Source organism: Palaemon carinicauda, chromosome 13 (assembly GCF_036898095.1).
Source record: "Palaemon carinicauda isolate YSFRI2023 chromosome 13, ASM3689809v2, whole genome shotgun sequence".
Lineage (NCBI taxonomy): Eukaryota > Metazoa > Arthropoda > Malacostraca > Decapoda > Palaemonidae > Palaemon > Palaemon carinicauda.
In genome coordinates, this window is record NC_090737.1 from 44,831,720 (window position 1) to 44,842,902 (window position 11,183).

The 11,183-nt window shown below is 38.3% G+C and overlaps 2 protein-coding genes across 2 annotated transcripts; both read right to left on the reverse strand.

The window, feature by feature from the left end:
• Window positions 1–6,237: 6,237 nt before the first annotated feature.
• LOC137651532 (uncharacterized) lies at window positions 6,238–6,963 on the reverse strand. Its single transcript, XM_068384761.1, has one exon. It carries the CDS (start codon window positions 6,961–6,963, stop codon window positions 6,238–6,240), a length of 726 nt encoding a protein of 241 aa, XP_068240862.1.
• A 75-nt stretch (window positions 6,964–7,038) lies between these two features.
• On the reverse strand, window positions 7,039–7,857 carry LOC137651533 (piggyBac transposable element-derived protein 4-like). The gene has a single exon (XM_068384762.1). The coding sequence runs from the start codon at window positions 7,855–7,857 to the stop codon at window positions 7,039–7,041; it is 819 nt and encodes a 272-aa protein (XP_068240863.1).
• Window positions 7,858–11,183: the final 3,326 nt, after the last annotated feature.

Genomic DNA, 11,183 nt, shown 5'->3' on the forward strand with positions numbered 1-11,183 from the left:
GTGTTCTTGACACGCCACATAGCAATCTGCACCCCAAATAGCGTTTAACCTTCGAGGGGGAAAGTGGCAGAATTAAAAGGGGAGCCGTATCACGGTTACCCTAGTTCCCCTACTACTATTGAGTATCACAACAGCGCCTTATCCAATATAGCTGACAATCTAATATGGCGAACATTCCTAATTTTGTAGCGAATTCGCATGGTGGTGTTCCCTGTTGAACTGACATTTTCGATCGATTTTCATGGTTATTATTATTCTATCTTTAGCTTCTTTCACATCTGGAAAGTTGAGTATTGAATCTTTACAATATGCGTATTTTAGTTCTTGTCTCACAGTGAAATTTAAGTAATTTATTGTGATTAGGAGCTAGGCCTGTTACCGGAGGCGCCATGGGCGCTGTCGTTCGATGGGCGTGTGTTATTTAGTTAGATATTTAGGCATCTGATACTTGTAAAGATATTTATATGTATAATTTTCTTTTTTCTGTGTCGATCGTATATATCAGAGTTTCGGTGATGTGGTAACCGAGATCTTGCCTTGCCTGGGTAACCTAACCTAGGCAACATATACTTTTGATATTTCCCCAGTTACTCTCGTGTATTGGTTATCAATTCATCGGAGATTGATATCTCCTAGAATTATTATATAACCGATACTCATCTCTATAGACATTTAAGGGTAATCTCTCTTTCCTCTGAGTGTAGCCTTAGGCTACAACCCTTGTTGGTCGTGCCTTGAGTTCTACTTCAGGCACGACTAACCTTTGGTTTTCTGTCTCGTCCCATAACAGCAGATGGCAAGTTTTGGGATTCGATCAGAACCTCTGAGTATTTAGTCTTAAGACGGCAGTCGGCTGGCAGTCGGCCGGCAGGGTGAATAGTCATTCCCCTGCTGGCTAGGCTGCCGGCTAGTCTGCCGGCATAGGAGGCTAGCCCTCCCTTGGCTACACCTGAAGTGGTTGTATGATACCGACATCTTTTCCCTGTGGCCTAGTTGACTAGTCCTATGCTCGCAGACGCTGGGCTGAAGAGTAGTATACTTCTGAGACCTAGGATGGCGCGGCTCTGGAACTCTGTTTCTCCCTTGTTAAGAGGCAGCGGCATTGCTGCCGTTATTTAACTATATTGGCACACCCTGGGTTGGAGAATAGAATATTCTCTTGCCGCCTAGGATGGCGCCGATACTGAAACAGAGTTTCTTCCAGGTGTGTGGGTCCGGCAACATTGCCGGCTCCTTCCACACTTCATATAGGACCCTTTTCCTCCACCTCAGTTCATTTATGATGGCCGAGCCATTGTCTTTCTTGACCCGGCGTCTTGCAACCTTACCGTTGCCAGTGGGTTGCCGGGGATGGCCAGACTCCCTCTCTACAGCCGTTGTCATTTGCCTGCGGCTATGCCAGCTGCAGGCAGCCCTGACAACTGCCGGCGGCTATGTTGGTTGCCAGAGACCATGTGTCTTACAAGCCATGATGGCTGTGGGTGGGAAGTCCCTTCTGTCACCAAGGTTCTTCAGTTCTCCCTTGGACTGCTGGCCACAAGTTCTGTTGTCTGGGTCTACTGCCGGCCAAACCGGCACATATAGGTGCTGACTCAGTCGACAGCACGCCGACTGTACTAGCACTGCCGGAAGCTAGCCTGCCGGCGGTGTGCCGCCGGGACCATACCGGCGATAGTACTGTGGCTGGAGGGAAGCCTGAATGTTACATTCTCCCCTTTCATTTGAACCTTCTTTCCGGAGAAAAGCAGTAAAATTAGACTTATACATCCTTAATTACTGTATACATACTGTACATAGTAATAGGTAGCCTTCACTCCATGCTATCTCTCTCTCTTTTAGTTAGCATGCTGGATGTGCCGGCAGGAACTAGCTATGCCGGCAACATGCCGGCTGAACTACATTATATGTTTATACAGGTAGTCAGTATATTTGCAGTATAGGATATACTGCCGATTGAAAATCTACTGTATATATTATCCTAGCAGTTATTTCCAATATATCGTGGGTATCCCTACCCAGGTATTTGCTGAGCCCAATCCTATATTGAAAGAATAGAATTTCTTCAATATTCTGATTAGATATAAGTTTTCATATTCCCCTACAATGTTAAATATTTTAAAGGCTGGTGGTGTTACACTTCTAACCCTTGAAGGGTAGAGCCCGTATCCTTGAGTCTCCCTGATCAGGAAACTCTATGATTTAATATTGTAAGGGAAGCCACAGCAAATAGGTTGGGTGGGATATACAAATATATTTCTTTTGCTTTCCTAGTCCAGTTATCGTCATGCCAGCTGGACCGTACCGTCAGATGCTTGCCACAAAGGCAGCACACTGGCTGAACTATATTATATATAATTATACAGTAGTCAGTAATTTGCAATAAAGTATATACTGCAATCAGAAAACTATGGTATGATTATACAGTAGTTATTTCTAACATATCTTGGGTACCCTTTTCGAGCGTCTGCTGGTACCTTTTCTATATTGAAAGATTGGTATTCCTTCAATATTCTGATTATGAAATCAGTCATCCTTACCCCACAGTGTTAAGAATAAAAAGGGACAGTGACTTGTACACTTCTCTACCCCTAGGGGTTAGAACCCTTTTAGTTGGAGTTCCCTTGATAGAGGAATCTCCTTATAATTAATACTGAGGGGAGGTAACAGCACTTGCTTGGAGGGGATACACAAGTATGTGTCTGCCATTATCCCTTTATAACTTACTATCCTAAGCTCTTTTGTCGAAAGATGACTTTTATATATTGCTTATCAGTGAGATAATTGTATACTCATCCTGTTTTCCTTTCTTTACAGGAGGAACACCATATGACATGTATTGCAGTTTTCTGCAAGATCAAGAGTAAGTGTTTTTACGGTCATAATACATGCAGGTTTCATGCCCCCTGCAATATTATTCCTGAATTCCTGCATTATTGGAACCCGTAGGTTTGCTATGTATGTCGGACCTTAATGTCCGAGGGTTTCGAGATTCCCAAGTCGATAGAGTCTAGGGATGCAGCTCGTAAAAAATTACGCAATTGGGTGAGAGGTTTCAAGAAAATCTCTCTGGGACCATACCTACCTAATGATAGGTTGTGTAACCTACTATTCCCAAAAGCAAGTAAGGAAATAGTGGTGCCCAAGCCGATAGAGTTAAAATGGTCCACGGACGCAGACCTATTCTCTCCCAGATGGGAACAAGTCCCCGAGCTGCAGATCGACCTCTTCGTCATGAGCGTCCTCAAGATACTACCTCGATATGTAGCCCCATACGAAGATCCTCTTGTGGAAATAACAGACATCATGTCTCTAGTGTAGAGGGAATGGACTTAGGAATTCCTGTTATCCCATTCAATCTCCTGCTGAAGGTCCTCAATGTGCCGAGATCCTTCCAGGGAGGAGTGGCTCTGTTGGCTCCCAAGTAGCCCAAGAGCAACCTGTTCCCTTTAATGAAGGAACTGAGGCTGAGGCTGGCCCTAGTTCTGAACCCAAGACTATCTCAGAAGGTTCAGAAGTTAATTGTCTTCGGTTTATCACAGAGAACCCGAACTCTTCATTTTATGATTTTCTTGCCCTAGTGGTCAGGAAAAGGTTTGGGATCTCAGAAGGCAATATAGAATTCTTAGAAGAATACAAATCTAAGTCAACTAGGAGACACTATGAGTCTTCTTGGAAAAAGTGGGTTGCTTTTTTAAAAGCAAAAGGAGCGAAAGAAATTTCAATGGACTTCGGTCTGTCCTTCTTTGTCCACCTTCATAATCAAGGTCTGGCAGCCAACACTATAACTGCGTGCAAGTCAGCCTTGACTAAACCTCTTCTATATGCCTTTCAAGTGTATCTGGCGAATGAAATCTTTAATAAGACTCCAAAGGCATATGCAAGGCTTAGACCTGCAGCACCACCAAAACTCATCTCATTGTCTTTGACAAGGTCCTACATTATGCCTCATCTGTGAACAATGAAGATTGTTCCCTCAAGGATCTAACCCAAAAGGTTATTTTTCTGTTCGCCTTAGCCTCTGGGGCTAGAGTTAGTGAAATAGCGGCCCTAGCTAGAGATGAGGGCCATATTCAGTTCACAGAAGTGGGAGAACTGAATCTCATTCCTGATCCAACCTTTCTCGCTAAGAATGAGCTACCCACTAAGAGGTGGGGTCCCTGGAGAATCTGCCCACTGAAGGAAGATGTCTCTCTATGTCCGGTAGTGTCTAAAGATCTATCTAACGTAGAACTTCAGACTTCAGGGGAGGAAAGCTCTATAAAAGAGAAACCTCGGGATCAAACTTATCCCTAAAACAACTGAGGGCGAAGCTCACCTCCTTTATTCGCAGAGCAGATCCTCACAGTACTCCCGCAGGTCATGATCCGAGAAAATTGCTTCATCACGGAACTTTTGTAGTATATAGACTTTGAGCGTCTTCGCTCATATACTGGATGGAAATCATCCAGAGTGTTCTACAAACACTATGCTATGCAAGTCCATGAACTGGTGGTGGCAGGTAGTGTATTAAAACCTGTCGTCTAATTTTGTGATGAACAGTTAATTGATTGGGACTATCAATTAAAGGGAGAAGGGGTCAGTACTTTTAGTGTGACCTCCTTTTGAATGAGGGTTACCACGGTAACGCTAAATTTGTTCAAAATCTCAGGTGTGAAATTATACAGATAACACTAGTGTGGTGTGTACATAGTACACAGGGTTGATAGAATATAACAGGTACAGAAATTTTGAAGAGAAATTTTATTAAAAAAAAATAATAAAAAAAAGTACATAAATAAATAAATATATAAAATAAAACTTTTCTTCAATCTGAGAGTGGCTCTCATCATTTCTTCCCTATTCAAAAATGGGGAAAAAAATTCTGTATATGTCTCATGTATAATTCCTTTATCATACTATATTTGTTTAATTGTTATTTCATTTAGTCATTTATTAGGAATAAATGTCTGTTGAAATGCAGTTGAGTCCTAATTCGCCCGACAATTGCATGTTTAAGATGCCAGAGTTCTTTGACTTACTCATGTAAGTATTCTGCATATCATTGTATGCTTACAAACAATGGATATAAGGACACTGATATTGTTTCGGCAATATATACAAACCTTGATTCTGTTTGTATACTCAGTGTATACTTATGTTTTTTCATACAATATATGCTAGCCTTGAGGGCCCTTTTTCTACTGTCTAGGATGACTCTTCCCTGTAGGGGGCAGGAAGCACTAATATTGTTTATGATCAGTAATGATGACAGATAACGGTATCATCTTTTGTCTCAAATGGTCCAAATGACCATAGATGAAAATCCACAGATACATTAATTCTCTGGTATGCTTCCATCACAACGACATGGCTTGACCCCAAAAATCGGATTTTGAGCGAAGCAAAAAATCTATTTTTGTGTGAGATGGCCATGTCGTCCTGATGGACCCACCCATCTTTTCTAAAGAAAAGATATTCACAGCTTCCCTCCCGAACTACTGTATCTGTAGCACCATGGTCAATGCTACAAGAAATGTCTGCCATATTGGATTATCAGCTATATTGGATATGGCGCTGTTGTGATACTCAATAGTAGTAGGGGAACTAGGGTAACTTTTATACGGCTCCCCTTCTAATTCTGCCACTTTCCCCCTCGAAGCGTAAATGCTATTCCGGGTGCCGATTGCTATGTGGCGTGTCAAGAATACATCCCCTGATATTATGCGATATCCTTGAGAGAAATTTAAGGATAATCGCGTCAGGAGTTAGAATTCTGGAGACCTAAAGGTAAATTCTCTGGGAATATCATTGTAGTACATATATCCCTTAGGAAGCTACTCTTAGGAACATTCTATCAGGACGACATGGCCATCTCACCCAAAAATAGATTTTTCGCTTTGCTCAAAATCCATTTGATAAGACAAAGAAAAGTATCCTTTTCTAATTTTCCCTATTTAACTGTGGCTTTTAACAAAGATTAAACTCCATACACACCGTTCTAGGTCGGTTTGGATTTATATGAAACTATAATTCTATTTTTGTGCTTACCAACTTTTTTTTTCTTCTTCTTTTCAACAGGACGATGTTTTTTTAGTTTGGGTCAACTGGGATTATTTTATTATACATATATGTTGTTTTCTATCAGACAAATGATGTTCATGCAATTTGTTTCGTCTTGCGGAAAAGTTAACACATTTTTTTTTTCAAAACTTTGGTCATCAACAAATTGTCGTATTATTGAAATGTCTGTGAGCTCTTTTAGGTTGCATCTGCAGCTTCGGGGAACAGTCTTGCGCTCTCTGTTCTGAGACCTCTTGGCAGGCGGATGTTCTGGAGTCTCTTCTTTAGTGTGTCCTCTAATAGCATCATGCATACTTTTTTGATGAATTTGTGGCGCTTGAGTTTATTCTGTGGGTTGTGAGCATACAGGACATACGAATTTACACAGACAATGTTCAGGAGAGCAAAGAACACAGTTAGAGGCCAACGCTGGCTGTTTCTGGAAACGCTATACTTACCCACCATCATGTCGACCACATCTACTCCTCCTTTGGTTGAATTATAGAGCGTGATGATTTCAGGTTTCTTGTCATCACCTATAGCTTCGTCTATCTTGTCATCATGGTACATGCTACTCATGAGCACCACATTTCTCTTCCTGCTCTTACTCTTCGGTATGTATGAGACTAATGTAAGGTTGTCTCCAAATCCAAACATGCTGTCCACAGGAGGTCTATTCTTTGTCACCAAGAATTCTGGAGGAATATCCCTCTTGTTCTTTCTGAGGGTCCCCACAGAATTCAACTTATGGTCACAAAGTAGTGATTCAACTAGTGGATAGCTGGTATACCAATTATCCAATATTACATTTCTAGCGGACCCAGAGATATCAGAAATAAGTCTTGTGACCATGACCTGTAATGAATTGTACTGCTTGTCAGCCTTGAATGGCCCATCTGGCTGTGTTCCGGCATATATCTCCATGTTACATACATAGAATGTTTTTGTATCACACAGTGCATGTATTTTGATGCCACATTTGGTTGGTTTGTTGTGGATTTATTGCCTAAAGGGACAATTACCCCTAAAGGCTACTAGCATTTCATCTATAGTTACAAACTCTGATGGGGTGTAGTTCTTTTTGCAATTTTCTACAAACATCTCAAATATTTGCCTAACTCGGGCAAGCTTATCCACCCTCTTTCTTTCCTCGCGTGTTGCTTTGTCGTCAAATCGTAGACAACATAACAGGAAACGAAAGCGATCCAGTGACATAGTCAGCCTGAACACCTCGATACCAGTACCATCTGTTTTCCAAATATCAGCAAGGTGCAGCCTGCTAGCATGATATGTACCAGCTAACATAAGCAGGCCAATCAATGCCTTCATTTCGATGACATCAGTGTCTTTTGTTCTGTAGGGCTGAGCATACTTCCCTTTCTGCATAGCGATCATCGAGTTAGTATGCTTTACTAATAAACCAATTATTTCTGGCGTGATGAAGACTCCCCAAAAGTCTGCAGGATAATTGACATTTAGAGCTGGTCCTTTTAGTCCTGGTGTAAATTTGATAACATAGCTAGAACAGGTACGACCTTCCAATTTCGGAACATTATTCTTCCACCATGTTGTTTTATATTTTCCCTTCCATCCATCAGTTTTTGGCTGTTTCTTTTGGGGCTGGTCTGGTAGATCATCTTGGTCTGATTCAAAACAGTCAGAATCAGGAACATGCACATCTTCTTCCAGGTAATCTTCTTCACCTTCACTGTCGGAGGCAGGAACATCCCCTCCGATGCTTTCTTCGTCTTCTGAGCTACTCACTTCTATTTCATCGAACATCTTCTGAATCCTCCTCGTCTCTGCATCGTAATCCATCTTGTGCCTAAAAAAAATGGAATTATGTTACATTAGCTAAGGTAATAGTTACAAGAATGAAAGCGCAATAAATTGTATATAAAATAATAAATCCACATATAATGATAAAAACAACTAAAAGCAATAAGCGACGCATTTTATTCCATATCTATATTACAGAGTAGGCTACCGATAAATAAAATGCACTTATATCGACACATTTTCATTTCCCATTGGAAAAAAAAGAGAGAATATAAATCATAAATACATACCTGCGTTACTCTGGTGGGGTGATTGAACACCCCAGAAGGCCAAAGCGATGTCTACCTTCCAAGACAACTGACCGACAACTGCGAAACACTACATGTGACACCACCTAAATGAGTCAGGAGAGTACTGGGAAAGAGAAAAAAAAATAGTTGCCAACTAGGAATTACGAGCACTTAAGCAAAATTGGGGTGCCAAAACACCCCAGCAAAGTAAACAAAGGTTAAAATATTATATGATTGTTAACCATCATGCAACCTACATCTTATGTAATATCTTCCTAAAAAAGTGGAGCATATCTACTTTTAAAAATATGGAATCTTAAAATTCATATACAGTTTTCAGCCAAGGAGGAGTTAGGGAAATTAGAAATTGAAGTAAAACCGGTATATATTTTTTTCTTTATTTTCTAAAATTCATCGCATAAGAAAAAAAATACAAAGTAACGTTTATCTTAAGGGCATTTTTTTTCCAGGCCCGTTTTGCCTAATGACATTTCACAGCGAGCTCCAACTCTCCCATACATGTGAAAAAACAGAATTTAAAGAGTTCTTTTTTTTCATATCAAAGCCTCGTCCTTGTCCAATAACAAAGCTTTGGGACGTTAGATTCACACTATATCATTGACAAATAATTTGCAGCCTATATATATATATATATATATATATATATATATATATATATATATATATATATATATACATATATATACATATATATATATATATATATATATATATATATATATATATGTACATATATATATATATATATATATATATATATATATATATATATATATATATATATATATATACTATATGTATATATATATATATATATATATATATATATATATGTATGTATATATATGTATATATATATATATATATATATATATATATATATATATATATATATATGTATATATATATATATGTATATATATATATATATATATATATATATATATATATATATATATATGTATATATATATACATATATATATATATATATATTATATATTATAAATATATATATATATATATATATATATATATATATATATATATATATATATATATATATATATATATATATATATATAGTCTTGAAAATACTATCATCCACAATATTAGTTCAGGAAATGGCAGGGGAGAAAGAACACTGATATTAGCCTTATACGTTATGGCTTTTATCGGTAATGGCTTTAAGAGATTCCGGACGTTACTCATGAATAAAGAAAGTGGCTTAGTCAGCTTCTCTGTTATGGACATTTTTCTGTGACCTCGCTAGAGAGATTTGGATAAGTCTTTTTAGAAAGTTAGAGACGGGTGAAGGTAGCTGGGGAGGGTTAGCGGAAACTCTCCCAGAGTCTCCTTTTGATTCATCCGTAAGATACTGAAATAACAAAAGAACACAGTATGAATATCTTAGAATTTAAAAGTGATGGGATTTCCTTTATATATTCATTCGTTCTTTGTAAAATAAATTGGAAACTACATTACTGTTAAATATAATTCATTGATTATTTATATTCATGTTTTAAAAGAGTATAGTTAAACATCCTCCATTTCCTCTATTTATTTCTCATCTTTTATTTAATGAGAAACAAATTGTTCTCACCATATCATCACAAAGGGTATTTCATTATGACGATGTATCTTATATATATATATATATATACATATATATATATATATATATATATATATATATATATATATATATATATATATATATATATATATATTACTGCTTCTTCGTGTAAGATTTAAAAACAAACTTCACAATATTTCATTTGTTCGGACTACGTTGCTATTGTGCCACCATGCAATCTTAATCACACTCAGTTGTGTGCTCATAGCAATTCGCATATTATATGTTAGACTTCATGTGGATTAAGATCTTTTGAAAAAGTTTATTAAATGCAATGAATATCTCAAGTTACCACCGGAAGATGGTTCACAGTCAGCAGATTTTCATAAACGTAATTTGCAAGTAAAAAATACAACATTCCTTCTATAATTCTAAATCACTGTGAAAGGTTTGTTTTGTACATCCTCTCTCTCTCTCTCTCTCTCTCTCTCTCTCTCTCTCTCTCTCTCTCTCTCTCTCTCTCTCTCTCTCTCTCTCTCTCTCTCTCTCTCATTGGGGTGCCATTTGAACTTTGTTTGTCAACATTCGCTTTTGAGTGCTCTGCAAACTTTTTCGATTATTTGAGAGGTATAAAGAGCTATCATCACGTAGAATTGACAGAAAGATGAGGCGAGACTCGGTAATCAGTGCTGTAACATTAGCTAGTTAAAGAGTTTTTGGACCTAAACATTATTTCTGACTGGATTAACCACGCATGCATGCGCAGTGCGATTTATGTGATGTGGTTATCCTCGTTATGGCTATGTAACTGTACCAGATACTAGCATTACTAAAATATCAGTTGATTATCACTGTGGAATTTTCAGGACTCGGAACTCTTGCTGATGTTGAGGAGGACCTTGTATTAAGTGGTGATGATTTTTAAGATCACCTGACACATAAATACTGGCCACAACGTTTCAACTGAATCTCATGAGTTGGTCCCTGCTGATGGAACCTCTACCCTGATGGACCACACCACGAAGTATGATTTGGAGAGCCGTAATGAACCATCATCTCCTGCTACTAAAACTACTGAGCGTAAGGTTTCATCTTCTTAAAGTCAAGTTCTAAATCGTTTCTGCCTTGACTTGCTAATCAAAGTACAATATACCTACCATGGCTACGAAACCGGCTCTTCCTATCTTTGCTCCCTGTACTGAATACGTAATGCTTCTATTTAGGGAAAATCCAGGTGTTAATATGAAGCTTCACTGGTGATTCTCGAAGATGACAAAGATGTTCAGCGTCGTTTGGGAGTTGGTTGAAGTTAAAATTTCTGTTGTCACTTCCCTATTTGTATATCTATCGAGTAATTGCCTGGATATCATAGATAGAGTAAATGGTGCTGAGGTCTTGTCATTCAGTTTAGATATTTAGGATGCTGTAGACGGGCCCCATAATTTCCCTACATATATCATCACTCGATATCCTGTAGGT

What these genes read in the sequence shown, in the direction of transcription:
- LOC137651533 (XM_068384762.1), bottom strand. Translation starts at nt 7,857, where the DNA reads ATGGATTACGATGCAGAGACGAGGAGGATTCAGAAGATGTTCGATGAA.
- LOC137651532 (XM_068384761.1), bottom strand. Translation starts at nt 6,963, where the DNA reads ATGGAGATATATGCCGGAACACAGCCAGATGGGCCATTCAAGGCTGAC.